Source organism: Myripristis murdjan, chromosome 6 (assembly GCF_902150065.1).
Source record: "Myripristis murdjan chromosome 6, fMyrMur1.1, whole genome shotgun sequence".
NCBI lineage: Eukaryota > Metazoa > Chordata > Actinopteri > Holocentriformes > Holocentridae > Myripristis > Myripristis murdjan.
Window position 1 is genome coordinate 14128149 of NC_043985.1, and position 26096 is coordinate 14154244.

The 26096-nt window shown below is 41.1% G+C and overlaps 2 protein-coding genes across 2 annotated transcripts in view; one reads left to right on the top strand and one right to left on the bottom strand.

Moving 5' to 3' along the window:
* Positions 1–11940, top strand: part of tmem117 (transmembrane protein 117) — a 45102-nt gene extending 33162 nt beyond the window's left edge. Inside the window, exons 6-8 of the mRNA XM_030054186.1 lie at positions 15–174; positions 5896–6025; positions 7690–11940. Coding sequence (XP_029910046.1) covers positions 15–174; positions 5896–6025; positions 7690–8363 — 964 coding nt within the window. The 3' untranslated portion in view covers positions 8364–11940. The remainder of the gene's footprint in view (positions 1–14; positions 175–5895; positions 6026–7689) is intronic.
* A 3993-nt stretch (positions 11941–15933) lies between these two features.
* Positions 15934–26096, bottom strand: part of nell2a (neural EGFL like 2a) — a 71551-nt gene continuing 61388 nt past the window's right edge. The window contains exons 16-20 of the mRNA XM_030054184.1: positions 25079–25219; positions 23481–23674; positions 21706–21882; positions 18295–18519; positions 15934–16673 (exon numbers count right to left, since the gene is read on the bottom strand). Of these exons, the coding sequence (XP_029910044.1) occupies positions 16632–16673; positions 18295–18519; positions 21706–21882; positions 23481–23674; positions 25079–25219 (779 nt within the window). The 3' untranslated portion in view covers positions 15934–16631. The remainder of the gene's footprint in view (positions 16674–18294; positions 18520–21705; positions 21883–23480; positions 23675–25078; positions 25220–26096) is intronic.

Genomic DNA, 26096 nt, shown 5'->3' on the forward strand with positions numbered 1-26096 from the left:
CTCTTCCCCTGTAGGACAGTGCTGATCTCTCTGACGTCGGTGGTGGTTCTGGTCATCAGCACTGACTGGATCAGCTGGGACAACCTAAACCGAGGCTTCTTGCCTAGCGACGAGGTCTCCAGAGCCTTCCTGGCCTCCTTCATCTTGGTCTTCGACCTTCTCATTGTCATGCAGGTAGCCCGCTCCCCCGTGGCCAATTAAAAAAGGGAGCTGGGACGTCTCTTGGCGTACTTTACTACCCAGCTTGCCAGTTCCCTCCCTCCCTCTTCATCAATGGGCCACTGCGGCACAGAGCAGAGAGAGTGTGTTTGATCACTCTCAGTTGGCATGGACCCACACACGCATACAAGCACATATACACACATGCAAACTGTTGTTTACTGTTTTACATCTCCTATCCTTCTATCCTTCCGTGCCTTCACCTCAGCCATCAGCTCACCCTCTCCTCCTACTCCCCTGCAAACCTAGTTTATTTTATTTATTTTTTTTAATGATGACTCATAAGATTGGAGTTTTTCTCACTTTCTCTTTCCCCCTTTTTTCCCACCCAATGTCCTCCCTCCCACAGGAGGCTATACATCAATAAAGCCTGTTTCAGTGGCTCATGAATATGTAAATGTGTTAGTCTGGGCAAAAAACACATAACTGTGTATCAAGGAGAGAGGGGGGGGGGAGTTAATAGGGAAATGGGGTGAAAAAGAGGGAGGGAGAGTCTTTCAAGCCTCTAGCCAGGAGCCAGAACCGCAGGCCAATCACGAATGTGGTTTGAATGTGAGCCTAATTCAACACAGCTCCTCCAAATGCTTAATGAACATATTTCATTAGGCCTTGTTGGTGGGTATTAGAGGACACGTTGCAAGGCTAATATTTAGTATCCCCTAAATTTACGTTTCTACTCTGTTGATTATGCTAATTACTCAGAATCTGCTATTGCGTGGAAGCGCAGCTTCTAGTGTAACAAATGCACCACTCCACAGAGGCCTGGCAAGGACACCCTTATAAGTCCCGTGGTAATATGTCGTGATAGAACAACTGTGCTGCTAAAATAGATTTCTGGACTTATTTATTGAAACAATTCATTATTTTAGGGAAGTTCTCTGTGGCTGCTCCAGCCAGTAATTACTTCACATTAAGGCATTTCTCCCATTCATTCACCCAGTAATTGTGATTATTCAGATATACGCAGAAAGAGCTCAGCCTATTTTAAGCTTTTTCTCAGAGAAATCCCAGTGACTGGCTGAGACTGGCTCATTCAGTTTCCTGTCTGCATCACCTCCCATCTGCAGCCACAGAGCTGATGTGACATGAAGTGCACGCTCCATATTTTGACATCTCCGTTTGACTTCCTGGGCCAGTCTGGACCCACGACTCGCTCTCTCTTTAGCTCAGCGATATATATATATATATATATATACAGTACAGGCCAAAAGTTTGGACACACCTTCTCATTCAATGCGTTTTCTTTATTTTCATGACTATTTACATTGTAGATTCTCACTGAAGGAATCAAAACTATGAATGAACACATGTGGAGTTATGTACTTAACAAAAAAAGGTGAAATAACTGAAAACATGTTTTATATTCTAGTTTCTTCAAAATAGCCACCCTTTGCTCTGATTACTGCTTTGCACACTCTTGGCATTCTCTCGATGAGCTTCAAGAGGTAGTCACCTGAAATGGTTTTCACTTCACAGGTGTGCCTTATCAGGGTTAATTAGTGGAATTTCTTGCTTTATCAATGGGGTTGGGACCATCAGTTGTGTTGTGCAGAAGTCAGGTTACTTCACAGCCGACAGCCCTATTGGACAACTGTTAAAATTCATATTATGGCAAGAACCAATCAGCTAACTAAAGAAAAACGAGTGGCCATCATTACTTTAAGAAATGAAGGTCAGTCAGTCCAGAAAATTGCAAAAACTTTAAATGTGGAGTCGCAAAAACCATCAAGCGCTACAACGAAACTGGCACACAAGAGGACCGACCCAGGAAAGGAAGACCAAGGGTCACCTCTGCTTCTGAGGACAAGTTCATCCGAGTCACCAGCCTCAGAAATCGCAAGTTAACAGCAGCTCAGATCAGAGACCAGATAAATGCCACACAGAGTTCTAGCAGCAGACCCATCTCTAGAACAACTGTTAAGAGGAGACTGCGCCAATCAGGCCTTCATGGTCAAATAGCTGCTAGGAAACCACTGCTAAGGAGAGGCAACAAGCAGAAGAGATTTGTTTGGGCCAAGAAACACAAGGAATGGACATTAGACCAGTGGAAATCTGTGCTTTGGTCTGATGAGTCCAAATTTGAGATCTTTGGTTCCAATCGCCGTGTCTTTGTGAGACGCAGAAAAGGTGAACGGATGGATTCCACATGCCTGGTTCCCACTGTGAAGCATGGAGGAGGAGGTGTGATGGTGTGGGGGTGTTTTGCTGGTGACACTGTTGGGGATTTATTCAAAATTGAAGGCACACTGAACCAGCATGGCTACCACAGCATCCTGCAGCGACATGCCTTCCCATCCGGTTTGCGTTTAGTTGGACGATCATTTATTTTTCAACAGGACAATGACCCCAAACACACCTCCAGGCTGTGTAAGGGCTATTTGACCAAGAAGGAGAGTGATGGAGTGCCGCGGCAGATGACCTGGCCTCCACAGTCACCGGACCTGAACCCAATCGAGATGGTTTGGGGTGAGCTGGACCGCAGAGTGAAGGCAAAGGGGCCAACAAGTGCTAAACACCTCTGGGAACTCCTTCAAGACTGTTGGAAAACCATTTCAGGTGACTACCTCTTGAAGCTCATCGAGAGAATGCCAAGAGTGTGCAAAGCAGTAATCAGAGCAAAGGGTGGCTATTTTGAAGAAACTAGAATATAAAACATGTTTTCAGTTATTTCACCTTTTTTTGTTAAGTACATAACTCCACATGTGTTTATTCCTTCAGTTAGAATCCACAATGTAAATAGTCATGAAAATAAAGAAAACGCATTGAATGAGAAGGTGTGTCCAAACTTTTGGCCTGTACTGTATGTATGTGTATATATATATATATATATATTTATATATATATATATATATATATATATGCATCTACATTCAGAAAGTATTCAGACCCCCTTCACTTTTTTTATTTTTGTTATGTTGCAGTTCATTTTTTCTGTCATTAATCTGCACTCAGTACCCCATAATGTCAAAGTGAAAATAGAATTTTAGAAATTTTTGCAAATTTATTAAAAAGGAAAAACTGAAATACACATAAGTATTCAGACCCTTTGCAACAACACTTTAAATTTAGCTCAATTGCCTCCCATTTCTCTTGATTGTTACTGAGATGTTTCTACACCTTGAGTCCACCTGTGGTAAATTAAATTGATTGGACATAATTTGCACATGCCTCTCTATAGAAGGTCTCACAGCTGGCAATGCATATCAGAGCAAAAACCAAGCCATGAGGTCAAAGGAACTGCCTGCAGAGCTCAGAGACAGGATTGCTGCAAGGCATGGATCTGGGGAAGGCTCCAAAATAAATAAATAAAGAAAGAAAATAAATAAATATCAGTTCCCACTCACATGGATTTCTTTACGATGGGCTCTTCTCATTTTCTACGCAGTGTACAGCAAGCATGTTTACTACTGTTATTTATGAGATGAGTTAGGCTGTGCCGTTCTGGCGCCCGTGCAGTGGCGGCCGTCAAAACACTCCACCAGAGTAAGTCAATAAAAAGTCTGCGACAGCTTTCCGAACAGCTTCATTCACCTCCACCTATAGGAGCTCTGGGTGCCACTGTTAATCTCTTACCTCCATGAGAAAAGACGGGTGTTTTTGTTCTCAAACTAATTAATGCCCCAATTAGTGACCTGGCTGGATTTACCTCCCAGCTGTAGAGTTTTTTTCATAGTTTTGTGCATTAGTGTGCTTTATCTCAGCATTTGCCAAAGAGATTTTCATTATAAGCTCAATTTAATTCCAGATTTCTAGGTCCCGTGTGAATCCCTGTGTGTCTGAGTTTGTGCTTTCACATTTAAATATGTGGACGGTACACTTGTATGGACATATATGCATATCCCTACTGTTTACTATCCATATATGTTGTGGAGACTCATTATTTTGTAGAGGGTTGCACATGGTGTAAATGTCAGGCCTGTTAGTGCTATAGTAACAGACTACTGCGGAGGAGTGGAGGACTTAATTAATATCAAGGGGGCGATCCCCTTTCTGTAATGCAGTCCGTGGATACTGACATAGGAAGTTTTGTATCACATGAGGATATATTGAATTCAGACATATGGTAATTTCATGCAGTAATGGTGGTGGTGTGCAAATAACAGGAACCAAGGGGAATCCTAGCTTAACTGAAAAAGCAGAAATTATGTGTATCTGGGTTATCTTAAGTAATATAGAGGGCCAAAGCCAATTTGCAAGATGATTAAGTCCGCTCAGTATAAAAAAACACTTTTTGTGAATGCTTGAGTAGATTTTTTTTAGTTGTGCTTGAGTACTTAAAAAATAGGACTTTTACTTCTAAGTAAGTGAGGAGAATTATATCTTTAAATCCAACACGTAGACTAAAATATATTAATCCTTGTGTTTATCGCCAGTGAAAGACATTATGGAAATGCCCTTAACTATGCCCACTCATAACCCATTGCATTATTTGCATGGCACATGTGAAAAGACAAACTACAATAAGTCAGATAATATTCGGGTGGTGCAATTTTAGAAAATGCACAGTGTTCTTCACTATCACACACTTGAAATGAAGTACCAGTATCTATAAATATACAGTATCAGTATTTTTGTCACCACTATGTATCTTTATCTTGTTGTTGCTGTTTTTCTGATTGTGGATCTCAGGAAGAGTAGTGGCTGCTTTTTGCAGAAGTCAGTAGGCACCAGATATAACAACATGCTGGCAAAAAGATAAAAGTCACACCATGGGCAGCTTCTAAATGTCAGTTTGGGGTGCCTGTTGATGTGTTTTGACGCGTTGAAATCCCAGTGTGCACTACTACATTCCACAAGCCTGTAAACATACTCTGTACCGTGGCCACAGCTCCTAACACCTCGTTTGACCTCCAGATAGTCTATGAGAACTCCATAGAGACAAAATATGGGTTTATATGCGAAAGCTCTGTCTTTACACCACTGTACTCAGCATCCAGCTGAGCATGTGGCCGTGATTCAGCGCGTTTATTTTAATGCATTTAATTTTGCATATGTATGTGCATGGAGTGTTTCTTGTTTCTTTATTATGCAATCAAACAGAACAGATTTGCAGTCAAAAAATGCATCTGAGAGCAAAACTATCGACACTGCAATCAAAAAGTGCTTTACTGCAAGCTTTATTATAAAATAAATTTGTGAGTAAAATGCAAATCTAAAGGTTTTGCTTGCTGTTGAGTTGAATCTTATGGGCGGAACCCATGCTGAAAGATGCACGTCTCTATTATCCAGTCTTGACTGGAGTGACAGCTCAGCAACACCCACAGTTATAAAGTAAATAGTATTACTGCCACCCTGTATGGAAGTGTACAGTAGATCAGAGCGGCTTCTATATTATTACACTATAACTCTAGGCCTATAGAGATGTCTGACATCTTTCAGCGTAGGTCCCACCCATGAGATTCAGCTCCACAGCAAGCAAAACCTTTAGATTCACCAACAAAACTTTGTGGATTTGCGAAGAAAATTTTGGATTTGCATGTTAATCCCAAATTTATTTTAATTACAATAAAACAGTTTAATTTGCAGTGTTGATAGTTTTGTTCTCATATCTATTTTTTGATTCCAAACCTAGTCTGTTTGAGTGCGTAATAAAGAAACAAAAAATACTTCATATATGTGGTGGTGGTGTGTGTGTGTGTGTGTGTGTGTGTGTGTGTGTGTGTGGCTGCTTTTCAGGACTGGGAGTTCCCTCACTTCATGGGAGACCTGGATATGAACCTGCCAGGACTGTCAACCACACACGTGAAGGTCAAGCTTCCTGTCTGCAAGCGCATCTTTAAAGAGGAATACCACATTCACATTACAGGTATGGGAAGATCCAAGCACAGCTGCTGCATACCAAGTGTAGGGTCATTTCACTGCTGCAGAGGTTCACCTGGTCCATAGCAGCAGCTCCTCAGACTTTAATTTTTGCTCTTTAACAGAGTAAACTAAACACTAAAACATAACCTGATCAATCAAGTAACAGAGAGAAATGAGAATACCCTTGATGGCAGCATAACTTGGGTCTACATCTGACTGTATTCTGAAAATCTGGTATGCCACAGATATACCCTGGTTTCCCTATTTTCTGTCTATGTTTATTTGGGGAGTTTGATGGATGCACCACAGCAAGCATGTATAATATATTTGTAGCAGATGGGGCACACACGGGTCTTCACTGCTGTGACTGTTCTTCCAGTTCCTCATATTCTCCAAGCACCTCTGTTGTGCGAGACACATCTCCACGTCTCGGTGTCTATAAACATATTCTCAGCGAGAGTCTATTTCCCATTTAAAACCATCCTCCTGGTTTCTCCATTTCGTTCTGCAGCATGCACACAGCCAGTCACAACCATCAAGGGGAAGCGGGGAAAAAAAAAAAAAAAAAAACTAATGTTCCTGTGCTAAATGTTAAGCTGTTCAAACGTTCACTGATTCGCACAAGGTTGTTAACCCTAATGCATTGCATATCCATTAAGCATTATGGAAATGGCTCCAGCGCAACGTGATTGGTTTAACTAAAAGCTTATTAACAGCATATCGCAGGGAGAGGATGGGAGCAGTGTCACATATACCCAGGAAGCCATCTGCCCTGCTATCAGTCAACCTGGGGAGATGGCTGTCTCACAGTAATGTAGTGATCTTGTTAGGAGATACTGTGGAGGAACTAGCACCTGCAAATCAGTCTCACTACATGACCCATACAGAGACTGAGAGGAATGCCTGCTGAATTAATGTGACTGAATATTTATCCAGCTGCCCTCTTGAGTTTTGGATTGTGCCTTGTAGGCTTGGAATTTGTACCTAGCCAAGTGGCCAATTGAGTTGTGTACTTCCGGAAACTAGCCAAAATGTATAAGTAGGTGTGAAGTGTTCATAGGTTTTGTCAGCAGATGTCAGGACACACTTGGCTAAAGGAGGATGTTTCCAGTGGCAGCAGTCACTGGTGTTTATGATATTAGAGGGACCAAAAGTGGATACTTAAATTACTAAATACTAAATTAAATATCAATTAGCATTTAACAATCCAAACATCAACTTACAGAGGCGGCCAAAGTCATAAGCAAATCAGGGTCTAAGTAAATAAGATAAAATAATAATTAAATAATAATTAGATCACACTAACCTAAATTATGTTGGTCATACTGCCCAATAATACGGGCTACAGAAACCTATTATAACCTTTCTTGCCCATCATCTTAATTGCCACACTGTCCTTTCTGCATAAAAACTCCACTCTGCCACACAAGTAGTAGGGTAAGGTTTCATTAAGTGTTGATTAAGTGTACCTGCATTTGGGCATGTCCAGACATGGGGCAGTCTTCCGCACTTACTGTATTCAGTGTCATGTGGATGCACACTCAGGACCACAAATGTGGGTACTGGGACAAAGCCATTGTCTTCCATTGTCTTTTCCTTGTCTGCTAATCTATCATGGACAGTCTACTTTGATCTGTAATCTAATGGCTGTCATGCATCTCCATATAGGTAAGTGGTTCAACTACGGTATCATCTTCCTGGTGCTGATATTGGACCTGAACATGTGGAAGAACCAGATCTTCTACAAACCCTACGAGTATGGTCAGTATGTGGGGCCTGGCGAGAAGATTTACACAGTGGAGGAGCCAGACACGCTCAGGGACTTCAACCGCAGCACCCTCACCTATGAGTGGCGCTCCACCAACATAGATCCCAGCAGCAACCTGACTTACGTGGAACGGGACATGTTCTTACACAGCCGCTACATAGGAGCCAGCCTGGATGTCAAGTGCCTGGCTTTCATCCCGAGCTTGGCGGCATTCGTTTTGTTTGGGTTCTTTATCTGGTTGTTTGGGCGTTTCCAGGATAGTGAGACCTTCCCGGAAAGTCAAGACAAGACCTACGAGAGGATCAAAAGGAAGTCACCATCGGAGTACAGCAAAGAGATGGGTGTGACACCAGAAGACATGCATGCATGTATAACTATGAGTGATACTCTGAAAAGATCAGGCACGCCCATGCTCCTCTCAGTAGACGGACCACACTTTGGAACAACACCCTCTACTAACTCAACCTCACCTGTGTCCACAGGAACCCAAGAGACACATCCCAGTATTGTGATTGACAATGCAGCACAGGGGGAACCAGCAGTCTCTTTTGATGTCCACAAACCATCTCCGTGACCTTACAACCCTGGAGGCTATGAACTATATGACTGTGGAAAGGTTGAAAATGAGGCTGTATCATGTAAGGGCCTTGGAGGGCTCATCTTTTACAGATATCAAGGCAGTATGTTATGCGCATTAAGATATTGAATTATTGTTTTCTACTGAAAAGGTAGCGATGGTGGGTCATGCTGTGATGCTAGTGCCCTCAGCCCTCTAGACAGGACAGATGCTGAACTGGTTTGGGGTTTCAAGAGAATATCATGAACAAAGAAATGGGAAATTATCACCCATGATGACCACCAAGGAAGTCTTGATGGCTTGTATTCATTTGCAGTTTTTGAAGTATATTTTTGTAAAACAGTCTTTTTCAAGGTCTCTAAAATTGCACCAGTTCCAAAAAGCAGATCTTTTAAAACAGAATGCAAACTCAGACAGCAACGTAACTGACATGGTGCTCGCTAGATTTTGTGTTTTCATAATTCAATTTTCTTGTACTAAAGTATTTTGGTGCCTATATGAGAGGAGTATTTCTACAGTTGTGGGTTTTATTGTATTACAACAGTATTACACCTGCAGTAGTGCCTTGATATTTCATACGTTCAGATATGGACAAACATTTCCAGCAGCCTATACTACTAAAGGCAGCAAACTGGAAGATATCCCAGTTTGTTCTGCTTTAATTACATGTTATATATGCTTTTGTATCACATGGACAGTTGTTACTTTGTCAGATCCTCAGTCTTATTTTCTCAGTTTAATTTATTCTCTTGTGATGTCTCCCCTACTTTTTTCATGTGCATCATTCTTGTTTAAATGACATGATTATGAACATCAATGAATGTTGATGACCTATTCATTTCCCCACTCATATTATTCGTTTGAAAGATAATAAATGTAATCAGCCGAGAACAAATAGCAAACCAACAAGTCACCTCATGATTGCTTATGTGGCTGGTGACACTGGATTGAATACCAATGAGATCAGAAAGGTAGTTTTGCCCTTGGCATAAAGTTGTCATTGATGTACAGGGGAGAGTTGTGCAGCCAAGCCCGGGGCTTCTGTATGCTCAGAAAACCTAAGAAGTAGTTTTTAACTTATGGTAAACACAAAGATGATACTCTCCTGGAACATTCTCCTGCTGTACCAATTATGTCTCCAAATTATTCAAAGTCTGTTTAAACATCTTTGTGTGGCTCTAAATAACATTCACTTTCTTTTTCTTTTTGTGCCACAAAATTTGTTCAAAAAACATATTTGGGATTTTTGGTCGAAAATCTGTTTCTTCGATAGTTATGTTAGAGAAGAGAAATGCACTGGCAGTGTACCCTCTTTCTATAAGAAAATATATAATTGGAATCAAATGCCACCCATAAGACACCAGTCCTCACCTCTGTGCTCCAGTGCTCTGGAGTAGAAAACACCCAACATGTTCAAATTTCATCAAAAAGTGTTTAAAGGACTTGGGATGACGCTTGTTGCAAGAACAGTTAACACCAAAGGAATTTTGAAAAGAGGATATATATTCAGAAAGCTTTTCTTGTGACTAAAAATGAATAATGAATAATGCATTTTATAAAATGTTTTGCCACCGAGACAATGTAGAACAAGTGAATAAATGGTTGAATATTAACTAAATTTATAAAGTAAAGTCTCTTGAATTTTCGCTCTAATGGAAAGAGTATTTTACATAGATTTTAGCCCAAAAATTGCAAATGTTATTCTGAACTGATTGTGTAGGAGAATAAAATGTGTTAAAAAAAAAAAAAAAAAAGAGTCAAAGGAGTTGAATACTTAATAGCCACAGTGTGATGGAGTGAGCTGCCACATCACTGCCTTCCACGTTTTTTCTCGATTCAGCAAATTTCTCTGAACGTGCTCTCAAAACAGTCCCCATAACCCTCGAAACCATCGACCGTCATTATAAAAAAAAGGCCAAGTCCATCTCAAAATGAAGTGCAAATGTCTCTTCAAATTATATTTCAATAGAAACCAAATCAAAAACATCAAAGCTAGACATAACATCTATTGACTAGATGCTATATTCAGCTCTATCCGCACAGAAATACCAAAAATATTGTTTCTCAAAAGCTACCACAATCCTTTATAATTTGGTGATGAAATGTATTCTTTCACATTTTGGGGTTTTTTTCCTCAAAATTTGGAAATAGTACAATATTTCAGTTTAACAGTACACAATAGATGATCAGTTTTGGTAATGCTTTGTTTGGGCATTATACAGAGAGGCTGTATCGATCAACATGTAAAATTTACAATTTGCTTTTCACATATTAGCCTTGTAAACAATGATTTCCTCATCATTTCTTTAATTAACATCAGGCCAGAGTATTCAGAGAAAATATAGTTTTATGATTTGCGTGATTACAGTGAAAAGACATTAACAGACTATGGGTTTTAGGTAGTATTGCTTTTAAAATGATAAAGAGTTTAGACTGCTGTGCAAAGTATTTTTTACAGGCTCTTATATGTGTATAGCATGGTATGTGTAGTTCAGTACTTGGCAATGAAAATGACTGGTTTTGTGAAATTATAAGGGTTTTAGATTGCTATGTTATGATGGCTATGGCTGTTTTGAGAGCATGAAATATGTCAGAACAACTCAGAAAAACTAATACAGGTATTGTCTGAGAAAATGATTTCCCTAAAACAATGGGAATATTGAAAAAAAAAAAAAAAGCAACTTGTTAGCCATTCCCCTGAAGCCTGACACACATGCAATATCAGGGTCACCGTTTGAGGAGGCAAAATGGAGAATAAGGGACTATTTGCATGAAACTGACAAGTAAAATACTAGAGAGTGGGAGTTTTGTATTTTGTTCAACATATTGTGACATTTGCTTTCAACCGAAACTGTGCTATGTCATTGTAATTTTTTCCAATAACAGAGTCTGCGGTGGTCACCCAACTGTGCAGGATTTCCTTGTGTGTTTGTGTGTTTGTGTGTGCGCTTCTGACTGGGGGTGTGCTTGTGAGTGTTTGCACGCATGTTGTGTGTTAGATATGACTGTGTGAGAGTGTGTGTGTGTGTGTGTGTGTGTGTTTCAAAGGATGTTTTATACTGTATAGTGCATGTTTGCGCGTGTGCACATGCTTTTACTCATGCACACACAGATGCACGTGTGCGTATGTCTGTTTATGTGCATTTGAACCTTGTTTTGTGTGTAGATCCTCACAGCTTCATTTGGTTTGCATAAGTGGTTTGCAACTATTGGTTCTGTAATCACCTTTTTATACATTACAGCTCTGAGAAGTCATTTCCGCTCAACTTTTTGTCAGTTTTTGGAGATATTGGCTGAGCTAAACCTGCAGTTGTTTCACCAAAGGGCATAACCTCTCTGGACTGAAGGAGCTCTAACAACATCTTTTCAATGTATCATTTGCAGGTCAAAAATAAATGTTTATCTTTATGCTGTTTATGTTGTTTTACACTGTATCTTGTTGCATTACTGACAGACTTTTGTCAGTTTGTGTGTTTGTGTTTCTTTCAAATCAATGGTTAAGTCCTTCCAATGTTTGCTCAATACTCTGTTGAATCTTGTTACCAGTGAATTAATACATTTGTTATATGCAAAACTGTTTTGTTTTGACTACTTTGTGCAACTGAATGCCATTAAGATAGTTTAAAAGGAGGTTGCTGATCTCCTTATATAATTCCCAGTGAGAAAAGTTCTAGTTTACATTTTTCTATATGCTAGGCACATGGTTGCCAAGCAACAGCACAGGTCAAAATCTTGCAGCTGCTGACCCAATTAATATGGGCAATATGAGAGATAATGATACTGTCTTCACAAGGACACTTGAATATGTTGCCTGCATACACATGACGCCAGGCTCAGATTAGAATGCCTGTTTGATTTATGCCAGTAAGAAACAATTTCAACCATTTTTTTTCTCTACAGGCAGCCTTTGTTTACTGAACATGTACACAGGCGAATGGGTTACAGATTGGATGAAAAATATGTAATGGCTGAAAAGTGGACAGTTTTAACGGCAGAGCTAGCTTGCAGAAAATGTGCACACATGAGTGAGCTGAGACAGAAGGGGTCCAGTGGGTGGCAGGATGCAGACTGTCCTGTAACCACAATACCGCTGGTTTGATCCCTGCAATAGTCTGGTGTCCATCAGCAGCCCAATCTTCAGTGTCATTCACTGCAAATCACCCGTAATGAGAGCTCCAACTAAATGTCTTACTCTATATGTAAAGCTAAGATCTGGAATATCTGCTGTTTGAAAGCTGAGCAGCTATGTGAACGCCTGGGTTTGTATTGTGGCACGTTGCTTGTATGGGAAAATATATCTCATCGCCAGAGAGTATTAGGTGTTCGACTGAGGCCTCTTCCAGGCCTGCCATTGGGCTGAGAAATGAGATATTGATTTTTGGAGGACCATGCAGTAATTGGGGGAGCACATCAAAGCCTGAGTTTCAATAATGTTTGGGGTGTTGGAGCCTGGCGCCCACGTTGTGTTACCAGCGTATTGACTACTTCCTAAATGCAATGGGAGCATTTGTGTTGGTAGCATTTGTGGTCAATTATATTCTGCTTTAAATCAAAATTTTAAACCCTTCTTTTTTCATGCCATTGGAATCAAGCTTTCCAAAGGTATTTTGAAATATTTCACATTATCCACATTTCATTATATTTATAAAAGATCTGCTGCCACCAAAATCAGAAATGACATCAGACTGATTGAAATAAATAAAGTCAAATATCACTGCTAGGGTTGTGGTTAAATATAAACCAGAAAACTCCCCCAAAGGAGGCAAGCCACTTGTCCACTGTCTTTGAGCTATCTTCCAATTAGATCAGCGTATCATGTCCTGGCATGGCCCATCATTCTGTGCTGACAGCTCTGTGACCCTGGGAGACCCTGTGAAATTTATCAGTGCAGTCTGTCCTAGCCAGCTAGCAGGTCTCCCTCAGTCCCCAGACTGAACCAGAGATGGTTTCTATCCCCAGCAGCCACATGGGAATCAGGATTCATCTTTAATTCCTGCTGAATGTTTCTGATACCTTACAGAGGAGAAGGTGAGTAGGACAAATCCCTCAGCACATCCCAACAACTCACTTGGAAGACCAGCTCCCCAGACAAGGGTTTTTAATAATTACTTGCTTTCCTGTTCCTCTATAGGGGAAGGGCATCCATTTATTCTAACTGGTCATCACAAGTGAAGGAGTACTAAGTAGTGTAGTGGTGAATATCTATGATTAATGGCATTGTTGAGGTGCTTTGCAGCAGCGTTACGCACCGCTGGCACCTTCTATGGTCTGCCAGTGGTAGGTGCTTCTAACTTAACAGCCAGTGACCCGTTGCATGACACCTGCTGGGGGAGAATCCAATAGCAGTGAATACAGCGTGAGTGGCTTCATCAAAAAAAAAAAAAAAAAAAAAAAAAAAAAAAACACCTGCCCATCAAGGGGTTCCTTAAACTACACATGTACACGCTATTCTCCTGAATATATGGTAGTTGGAGGATTTACCTTATATTACCTAATCAGCATTCTAGTAGATTTACATATAAACAGTTTACTTTATTCATGAATACTTCATGAATAAGTAAAAGCTCCAGCCGCTGCTATGCAGCCTCTGCTGTCTTTGACGTCGAGAAAATATTAACCACAGAGATCCTTTTAATATCAGAGAAACTTTCTGCAGACCATTTAGAGCCTTTTGAAAAAACTGAAGATCACCGAAAGCCCAAGAACATGTTATAAAACAAACGCATTGCATGCCAAGGCAATTGATCAGTGTAAGATCTCTAAAGTAAAACTGATTCAAGTCTGCTGCCTCAGACTCACAATGATATGTGTGGCCATTAACAATGAATATAGGACAGGCAGTAAAGTGGACTCCCTGTGGGTCCAGGCATCTGTTGCCGAGGGTTCAGCACTGCCATGGAAAATTGGACATTTAGGAGCCAGCTGGAGGACCACTCTGCCCCGCTGTGCCACCACTACTCAGGTGCCCACTGGCTCCGCGCCACCACCGGCTAGAATCTAGTGGACCAAGGCAGTCCAGATGGTGCCCTTGCCAACCCACCAGCAGCCACTGCGGACTGCCCACTCCGTCACGTCCCTGCTCTCTCATTCAAGTCAGGCATGAGTTTAGAGTCATGATAACCTGAGGTAAAGTTTTTAGCCAGATAGATGCAGAAAAAACTCAAGCGAGAGAGAGAGTGTGTTGGAATATAAATGGGGCCGATTACGTTATGTGTTTGTTAATGTAAGCAGCTGCGAGGTAGAGCCAGGGAATAAGTTGGTAGGAGTGAGACTGCTCCACAGGGAAATAAAGCCATCTCCAGGCTTAACTCATTTCTCTGTTGCTGTGAACTGGTAGTGAGTATGATAATTATATTAGGAGCTCTAAATGCTCTACTATGATCCAAGTATTACTACTACCTCTAGAGAGGCTTAGGACAAAATAGGAAGGAATGGAATCTGGGCATCCCAACTGGGACAGCCTTTATTTTGCATCTAAGCATGCAAATGTTGAGATGTAGGCCTGGTTTCAAATCCAAATGATAATATTTGCTATTAGAATCAGAATCTGTGAAAACCACGCATTTTAATGATCTAAATCTCAGCATCAGCTAATTAGAGCAGTTATTATCTGACAGCTTGGTGGGAGACAGAACCTTTAATCTGTAATAGGTGTCTACAAATATGCATAATCCTCATAATAAATTGCACATTTGAACTAGAAACAAACTATTATATACAGATTAAATCATAAACTGTGACCTATTAAGCTATTCAGCAAAATGATCAATCCATGCATCATAAACAAAAACTTCCTGACTTCATTCATGTCTGTGTATCTACTGACCAGTTCACTGAGCACATTTAATCACATACACACTGAAAGCCCAGTGGGGCTAAAAAGGCTGTAGCCTCCAGTCCTGGTCATCGACTCTTTCTCTGACCAGACAGATACATCAGTTTAATCCCTTTGGTTTTAGCATCATTTACCCAAGGTACTCAGCATACACACACACATACACACACACCCTGCCTGTAGGAGTAACACGAGAGGTCAGATGTAATGAGTATGATGAGTGGACTGCTAATAGGCTGTGAGTGTTGGAACTGATCTCAATGTGCTATCACATCTCTGTCGTTACATGACCTTACTATCACCTCCTTCCTCACTTACACAGACTGGTGTGACAAAAAAAAAAAAAAAAAAAATGAAGAAAGAAGATTGAAATAACATATATCCATTAGTTAACAAAGCTGACACATGTTGCCACTAAAGTAAAAGAACAGTAAAAGAAAATGTCATTTTCTTAAAGAATACTTAGCCCTTGGTTGTGATAAGCTGGATACTTTATATTTCAGGGATAATGAAAAAACACATTTTCTCCTTTATGTAAGCATTTTGGGAATTTATTCTCTACATGCACAGAGATGAATGAAGGGGTTTTGATAATATGTGAATGGTTCATTTTATAGGTCTGGGATTTTTAAACCAAATATTCAGATAATGACATAATTGTCTACAGGCATAATGAATATGGGTAAATAATACTGGAGCACCAAACCCAAAGACAGACTACAACATGTATTTAATGTAAATGGAAATACTTTATTTCACCATTACACAATAACAAGCTTGGAAATAAATTACAGAAAAGAGAATTGGAACAAAATGCTACAAAGCACCACATAATATAGACGACTCTTGTAAATGTGGCAACGGAAACTTATGCTAACGGCCTTACTCTATCTAGGGTATCATCATTAAGAGATTAGAAATCAGCAAAAATGTTTGGACATCAAGCACAGTCATGCCAGTAATAGTAATATCTTACAGATTCATGTAGCAATGATTTGGAGTGGGGAACGGTGATCCTTAAAGGTTCACTCTGATTGGTGAAGCTGAACAAAGAGTGGGTTTGTGGAAACTGTAGTCCATGGTCTGTTTGGTATATGTTCGCATTTGGTATAAAGAGGAGTTGAGGAGGCAGACATGAGTCACAGTATTTGCAAATAACTCTTAGTGCTTGTTTTAGCCTGCTTGGGGTAACAGATGGGTGGGGTTGACCACACAGGACACACGATTTTTCTGTGATTGACAATGTGACACTGTTTGAATTATCCTGATGAGTAATCCCCATCCATCTGGTACTCATAGCAGACTATAACAAATGCTAAAAATGCTAATACTATTTGACCCCAGTCTGTGAGGAGGACAGTGAAAAGACGTAGAGTGGTGTTATTTTTTACATGGAGAACACTGTACAGGTGCCTTCAGATCTGCCGGGACTAAAGGCACATGGGGTCCACTGAGCAACAGATGTGTCCATTCTGGAATTGAGAGGGAAGAAAAAAAAAAAAAAAACAGAAAAAAGTATGAATGGATCGTTGTCACATTTCAACCTCAGGCAAACTTTTTGAGGCTCTTCAGATGTTAGTTAAATGTTTTGGTGCAGTGTAGCACAGACTCAGTTTGACATTTAGAATCACATCAGGCATCATTTTGGTACCAACTGATCCAAGACCATAATCTACTGAGAATACAAATTGTAATGTCTGCAGCGTAACTTTGGTTTCAGACTTGACGGGCGGATAAACATGCCCAGATTCACTAAAGACTTGCAGGGGAAGAGCAGGTCTTAGATCATCAGAATGACCAAATCACAACACCATGCTTTTCACTGACTGTGTGGTGAGTGGTGAGTGAGCATGTCTAATAGCGCTGGTCCAAAGACAAAGGTTCTTTTGTCATGTTCATGAATATGTAAATGACATGTAGGTGTGGCAATACAAAGATTCAGAGTGGCTCATTTCTTAAAGCTCTGGACATTATTGTCAAGTGAGGCATGAAAGGGAGAGGTCTGAGTTTCCTCCTAGAAAGTCAGACCAGATCAAAGAATGATCCAATTATAAAGGGCACTTTAGGGTGCAAGGGTGATTAGTCCTAAAGCTGAAGTATGCAATTTACACTTGCAATTGGTAATGAAGGGGCTATTTGCTTGCTCACTGTCCTTTTCAAGGGATTCCTTTGTGCCACAACTTCTTATAAATTTCTTAGTGAATAAGATGAAAACTCTTTTGCACTCCTAAATGTTTAATAAATACAGTCTTAAAAGGCGTGCTATTTACTACCATGTGCACAAAATTAGGGAGTGCAGCTTTCTCCAGTGTAGTGCCTGATTTATTAACCCACTTATGCAAACTAAGTTAGTTGCAATTTTCCACTTAGAACACCTGAGGCACAACATAAGCACTTACTGTGCATATTATCTACAGTACCAGGTGGAACACGAATGGCAAGTCATTCTAATAACGTGCTGGGAAAGAGCAGACTGTGATATCTTCACTGTAGCAGAGCCAAGGGCCAAAAGAATAGCATGACTCCTCAAAGCCAAGGTTACACTTCATTTTTTTTTAGTTTATTACAGTGTTAAAATGATTATTTCTAATAAAAAATGAATATGACATGGCAATCAATAACAGTCTTTTTTTCACTTTCATTCTTTCTCTTATGTACTATTCTCTCTCTGCCTGTGGTGCCTTGGAACAAAAAACACAGAAGTTATGGCTTTCTCAGGGTGAGAACTTAGGATGCGCTTCCTCTAGGCTTTTAATACTGTGTTGGTTCCAGCAAATCAATGGGAGTGATACTAATTTGGTTAAACACAGTTAATGTCTCCTGCCAGGTGTCTACCCCATTTCCCCTTGTGCACACAAGTTAGTTGATCTGAATCAGCACTTTTAGGCTTCCAACTGCAATAAAGCCACTGCAAACACTTAGGAAATATGGTCCTGAGGCATGACAAATGTGACAATAGCCCTTGCAAAGCACTCTGGACCTCAGTGTACTGTCTATGACTTACTAAAGCACAAAGCACTCAATGTTCAACCACTTTTTTCAAGAGAATTAGAACTTGGTGCTCCTATGATGCCGGCAGGGTCGATGCCTTACCTTGCACTGGCACAGGGTGCACTCGGTGCCATGTTTAACCCAGGAGGAGCCGCTAAAGCGGGGGATGCTGTGCTCGTCCGTGCACGTCTTGGTGATATCGTTGCGGATGGTGTCAGCTTGGCAGGGGTCAGTGACACAGTGGGCACAGCACTCGCCCTCCGGCACCACCGTAAACTCACAGTCCACAGGCGGGCAGGACAGAGGCCAGCAGTCCACCTGCCCTTGCTGCATGGAGAGAGGGAGAGAGAGAGAGAGAGACAGAGAGACAGAGAGAGAGAGAGAGAGGAAGGAGAATAGATAGACAGACATATAGATAGATAGATAGATAGATAGATAGATAGATAGATAGATAGACAAAGAAAGAAAATGTCACCTTCAAAACAATAACCTGGCATCCCTGCAAATGCACAGTTGCATTTTCCATTCTTTAGTTATTCAGGCAAAAACACATATTTCTCTTGACGCTGTGAATTTGCATGCTAGAGGGATTGTCTCATCACCACTTGATGAAAAAAAAGGTACCTAGGAAATATAGATGAGCAGAGCATTCTTGCACCTCAGTCAGCATTTTTTTTCCAGTTGTAGAGGTAAATGTTCCAGCTTCTTAATTGACTTGTTCTAGTCTCCCTCTCTCATTGTTGTTCCCATATTAATCTCACAGCAAAACTTTCAGCAGAGAAAGCCCTATTGGATTTCTCCTGCTGCCATTTTCAATTGGCTTGAGAAAACGGGTCATATATTTTGGCCAACTTTATAGATCCTGGCTGGGCTGTGCCATTCTGCCTGACCCATTTCTGCTTACATTTTCACCCCTCAGCTTCTCTGCTTTGGACCCTCTTTGGAAATGAAATGTGAGCTTGTGCATACACACATACTACATGTGGACACTCACAAGCAGATACACACACGCACACACACACGCACACACACACAAACATACAAAACCTTGCAAGAATACGGCTTGATGCAAGTCTCCCACTGGGAATATTCAATATCACTGAAAATTGTCTGGCTCAGCATTTCTGAAAAGTTGTAGTAAATTAGGCAGGCTATAAAATACAGGCTCATGCCGTGCTAATGCCCACTCCCTGCCTTTGCGTAGTGTGTAAACATTTGAAGTGGGAAATCCCCAGAGTGGCACTCTTTGCCCATAGCCAGAGGGAGGGATTGAATGTAGCCTCGGGTATCTGTACCATACAGCAATAAGGCACGCTGTCATCTTTGACACCCTATGCAGATGTGGGTTATGATCACAAAAGAGAATGTGGTTTACAACAATCTTTGACTTCCAGTCTACACAGAAAAGTGTGGTACTGAAACTTGATCAAACTTCTAAAATCGCCGCTCTTTCATTTCTTTGTATCTGGCTTTGCATCCAGTTTTCAATGTCTCTGAGCGATGTTTAATCTCTCTGCTACTGCATATCAGGCTGAGGCTTGTGTAAGGCATCTGTGTATTAGTTTCAAAATGCCCACAAGGGATTAAAACGAGCGATATTCATTCACCTCATCTTTGCTGGAAAATTAGCCTGTGACATAGCCAGCCTCCAGTTCAAACAGCCATGTTCCTTATTCTAAACTGTATACCAAGACTTAAAGAAAAGCCTGAGGCTAAGGAAGGCACCGCTCCTTTGATCCAATGGAGATTTAACAAGATGTCATATCACAAGTGGCCCATGTGTGCAAATTCTGCAAAGGCCAGATTCTTGATTTCAAATGATTGCATCTGCAGCTGAGAATGATTCCCATCTCGGTCCTGAGAGAGCGTTTTGCCCCTTCGTCGCCTGTCACTGTGTATTTTAAGGCCCCCACTGAGCCTGTACAGCCGTGGCTCTGCTAAGTGTAGAAGCATTCAAGGTTCATTTCACGTCCCTGTCACGCTACCGGAGCCCCTGTACGGTATCGCACAGCACCATTCTCCCCCGCCCTTTCAAGCGCTGCTCTTTGTACTGTTTGGCTGTTGGCCGTTTGCGAGTGTGTATGTGTGTGTTCATCTTAGTGCGCTCATGTGTGTGGATGTAAAAATGATACTACAATGAAAGGGGAGCTTACATTCTCAAACTCTGAGTACATACACACATAATGCACATGTGCCTACATGTGTATGCATATACGCGAATGTGTGTGCGCCTGCGTGCATGCCTTGCTGCTGTGACAAGCATGTCTTTCTTCTCCAATGTGTTTGTGTCAACGTAGACTGTATAAGTGCTTACAGGGAGTACAGCCTCAGCAAGAGTGAAGCAGAGCAAGGCCATTTTCAGTCAACTGCGCTTCCCTGCTGCCTCTCAGCCAAACAGTGATTTTCCAGCCGTCCTGTAATGGCCTGCTGTAAGAATCCAAAAAACAGCCCTCAGGTTCAGGCTTCAGGGCGCATAATACTAGTGGGGTGGGGGATGGCCTTGCTCCTGCTTCTCAGACCGTGGATCTGTGAGATGGAAGCCAACTTATATTGGCTACAAGTATGCCTGTTGTACATGAAAAAAATGTACTACCCCTCCACCCAAGAGAAAGGACATGCCTGTGTGAGACCCACTCTGAAGATGATTTGTGAGTCACTGAACAGAAAGGAGTGACGCCGGTGTTGCTAAATGTTGCATCTAAATATGAGTGACACCATGGGGGAGAATGTAAAGCATGACATTTGCATTTTGTAAACATGCGGCTATGTGGTGAGCGGTGTCTGAGAAGCAGTTTGCAGGTATAACAACGCATTGTTTGTGTCAGATTTAGTAGGAGACGCTCATGAAATGCCTTCCTGCTGTTGAACAGCAGGGGTGCGGAAACCTTGGAAAAGGTCAACGCAGCACATGACGTGAAAGCAAAGAAAACAATGCATATATCTCACTGCGGAAGACTCGGGAGGCCTGACAACAATATCATTGTTTTTGTATGAGAAGCAGGATTTGTTTGCTTGCATGTAAGTCTCAATCAGAAACACACACACACACACACACACACACCTTTCTACACAAATATAAACTATTCACTTCGTTCTAAGATCACACGTACATGCACACACAGATGCACCAAACACACGTCTTTACCTGCTTTCTTCTTAACCTTGAACTTATCCTTCAATAATACCTATAATTCCATCACAACACATTTCACAGAGCAGACAACAGCGCCGTGGGTTCTCTGAATTTTTAAAATCTCACCAATCACTTCCCTTTCTCCTGCCATGAATCAAAAACTGAACTCCACGTTCTCCTCTCTGCAACCTTCCTCTTCAGCTCTTAATCATTCCCCTCTCTTCCCTACTTTCCGCCAAAAACTTTCTTTCCCGAGGACATCTCCGTCATTTATGGGCATTTATATGGAGACAAGAATATTTGTATTTTGGCACAGGAATGCACACAAATTTGGCTTTTTTTTTAATCTCTGATTCAACTGAAACCTCCTCTATACTCACCAGACACTGGCACTGCTGGCAGTTCTCCACCCAGGTGTCCCCGCTGCCATAGGTGAACAGGCCGTTCTGGTGGAGACACTGGCTGCTCAGCCGAGGGTCGCATTCGGGACAGCAGAACAGGTCGGCGTTGGGGTTGTCGCAATCACACACCATTCTACGACACATCACTTGGCCAGCCTGAGCACACAGCACAAACACATACATGAGCATGAATATTTTTTTTGCAATCAGTCTGATGTGATTGTGTCCAATTTTTATGGTTTTATGATCCAGTGTTGAGAAAACACTCCAAAAGAGATATACTATATTAACACACACACATTTTTATTAATTTAGGTCCATCACTATAGCATTAAACGACTTCTACCGGGCAATTCTGGTGGCACAGTGAGTAACAGGAAACTTCCAGCCTAAAACACATTTATGTTCTTTTAAAACAGGAATTAGTGGCTTAGAATTGTGTTGCTAGCGCTGTTACATTGTTTTATGGTGTAATTCTGTTTTCCTGCTGATCAACTGGCCAAACATGATGCATACACGGAGCAGCTGCAGCTACAGAGCAGCTTAATGTGAGAAAGAAGTGTTTAAGATTGAGTAGACCTTTTTTTCCAAGTAAATACCATTGTCAGTGGCTGCAGAAATATGAACCAGTTAGCAGCAAAATAACAAAAGTAAAACAAAACAGCACCAGAAACACAGATTTTTAAAGAGTGTTCAAATGTTTTAGGCTGGAATTTTCCTTTAAGGTGCATTCCACGTACTTTGAATCCGTTTCATGACTTTCACAACTGAAGTCTCTCACCCATACAGGGTGTTACCACTTTAAATTGAGGAAAAAAGATTAACAATTTATTCCCCCAAAAGATGGTGCATCCTACTGTACATACAGATTAAGCAGAGCAAATATTTCCTAGGCAAATATTTGATATTTTGACAATCACAGATGTATTTGACATTTAACTTAATAAACATTTTTTATATTGGCAGCCCTGCCTGAGTTGAGTTGATGACACAGTAAACCCCACCTATTTGGTGATCCAAACCAAACACAATGGCCTGTTTGCACACAGTACAGTGCTGGTCTGCACACAGCCCAGTTGCTGCTTCTCTGACGCTTGACCTTGGCTTCTCCTGTCACTTAGTAACGGCTCTCGCCATAATATCCAGCTGCACATGCCCCCATCCAAAACAATAACATGTTTACTCCTCTGCTCCCTCAACCGCTCAATGCAACTAATTTTGACAGGCAGCTCTTCAATCTCTAAAATCAATTAAAATGACTCATTTAATTAGGGCGCAATTTCTACCCTGGTCTTTTGTAATCAAATGAATAATTTACTGCTTGATCATTCACTACCGACACTAATCCACTATAATCACCTTCCACCAGTGCCAGACACTTGGCATTAGGTTGAGTGAAATGCTGAATTACAAAGCATGACTGGTCCGTGACCTGATCATCATGGCGAGAAAATGTGTTTGTTTGGGGTGACGGAATGAGTTTTCTACACCAACTGTTTCCAGGTGTCTTGTCACTCAAAAATAGGGATGTAATATGTGTGAATTATTGTAAATTGGCTAAAACATGCAAAAACAGCGGTATGGTCCTTTAACTAGTCAGCTATCTCTGGGCACATTTGCTTTAGCTGTCTTTCTGTGTCATCCTATTCATCTCTTTCTCTCTCTCTCTCTCTCTCTCTCTCTCTCTCTCTCTTTCTCTCTCTCTCTCTCCCTCTCTCTCTCTCTCCCTCTGTCTGTCTCCCTGTGTCTCTCACCTGGCAGGAGCAGACGGAGCACCTATCGCTGTCCAGCACCCAGATCTGCCCACTGTGCTTGACCTTGTTGTCATGGATACAGTCACCGGTGCAGTTGCGCCCATGGGGGCACCGGCAGTCATAGCCCCCCTCCAGGTTGAAGCACACTGTGTCGTTGGCACAGGTGTTCCTCCCCGTCTTGCATTCATTAATATCTGCGGTGAGCAAAAAGAGATGACATCACACATATGCTCGACACAGGTCACATGGTTTATGCTTGGCTCGCGGCAGGGTGGATTAGTGTGTTCCTAAAATGAAAACAAAGCATGATGGATACTATCTGCTTTGGTAACAGGATGTCGTAATGGTTGCACCAGTGATCGTCATCCCCTCCCAGAAGTGTCAAATTTTTCCCCAATCAATGATCCCATTTTTTTTCTGTACAAGTTGCAGGTAAATATTTATGATGTTAACAGTAAATTCCACTCAAGTGCTACCACACGTACAGTTAGACTCAGCTTCCAGGAACAGCACTTTCTCATAAAAAAAGGCATTTTTATACTTAATTGAAACCGATACAATGAAAAACAATTTCATTTTGTCTTTAAGGTTTATATCTTTCAGTAAAATCGAATGGATAGGCAGGAAATTTAAAGTCTTTGTCACCCAGAGAATCATTGAAAACTTTTATTTATTTATTTATTTATTTATTATTTATATTTATATATATTTATTTATTTTAAATCTCATGTTCCAGGTCAGAAATCTATTAGTAAATGATGGTGAAAGGTTGGACGTTCAATCTCATGAACAGCTGCGTGTCCTTGAGCAAGACTCCAACCTGCTACCTGCTCACTCATTGTACGTCGCTCCACATGAGAGCATCAGTAAAATCCAAATATGCAACTGTAAGCCACCTCTTCAACATTTATCAAATTCTGAGGGCGCCATACAGTATGATGTACAATTCAAATGTAACCCAGAAACCTACTTTTGGTCAAATTATAACTTTGCTTGGTGAAACGCCGACAGGTTTTTCTGAGAGTGCCTTTAATGTGCTTTTTTCTGCCTCTCACTACTCCAGCTGACAGCCAAGATGGGGTCGGCGAGCAGAGCAGAGCTAGCACTATTGTTACAGGCAAGGCTTCGCTGCTACAGTAGATTGAGGGTTTCCATTTTGACAGGTGACACTTCTCCTGACAGGCTATATCAGAGAGAATGTTCCAGAAACTGAACAGGCTGCAAAAAGCAAACTGACATTTTGAGAGGAAAACACACCAGTAATGACATATCCAATCATACCATTACTTACACAAGCATGAAAAACATCTTATGAAACAAAAGTTGCAGAATTTCCAATAGGGGAAGACTTGCATATTTCAACAATGTTTGGGCTAATCAAAAGATGATGTATTCACCACATGCTTGTGTCTATTGAGTCTATATCATATATGAATGCACAGCTGGAGATAAATATATACATGCAGTGGCCAATTACACAATATGTTGACTACATGCTTACTCCCCCTTAGTAACAAAATCATAAAATCTCAGAGGTATTTTTTTTTTCTTTATTATGCTTTTAATAGCACTGTAGAGAGACAGACAGGCCTACTCACCTACACATGACTCCCCATTGGCTGAGAACAAGCCATTGTCATGGTAGCCATCACGACACTCGCAGTGGTACCAGCCAGGCAGGTTGACACAAGTGGATTTGCTGTCACATTCAACAAAGCCATCTGAACACTCATCAATATCTAGAGACAGGGGTGGGGGTGGGGTGAGAGTGGGGCATAGAAAAAAGGAAGAGAAGAGAAGAGAAGAGAAGAGAAGAGAAGAGAAGAGAAGAGAAGAGAAGAGAAGAGAAGAGAAGAGGACATTCATATGCATCTGTATCAATTACACATGTCGGTTTCAGAATGTGCACTACACAGTGACTGGGCTATTGAACTTCTTGCCTGGTAGCATTGACTGATTCATAATTGATATTACAACGTGTCCAGCATTTGAGGGGATCTCGTCCATAGGGTTTATTGATCAAACACACTTGCATAGCCAGAGAAGGATGTATTTACCAAAAAAAAAAAGAAAAAGAAAAAAAAAGTCATGAAAGGGCACGAGTAAATGTTATCTATTTTAACAAGCATTCTTACAAGCCAGGAACATACCTGTTGTGTAATTTGAAATGACAGTGAAATCCTCTAACCCTGCAACACACATGCAGGTACACACATACAATGCATGCTTATGTGCACACACAAACGAGCACACATACGCTCTTATTTGTGTCACTGTATTTGTTGTATTTGTATTTGTTGTGGTTTCCCATGAGCCAAAGTGCAAAGCTCATCAAAAGGCAGTGAGCACGCTTTACAACACAGCCTGTGGGTGGCTGTCAATAGATGGAGCTAATGTTTGTTTGCACAAAAACCCATTTTGCAGTGGCCCAGCCATAATATCCTTGACTCTGCTTCCTCATTCAGCTCCTGTTTTTAATACAGAATTCAGGCTGTATACCTCTGATTTTTTTGCTTCTACTAATATCAATCTCATCTTTTTTTTCTCTTATCTTCCTTTCTCTATCTTCCTTTCTCTTATCTCGCTCTCTTCACAGTATGCCAACTTTCAACCCAT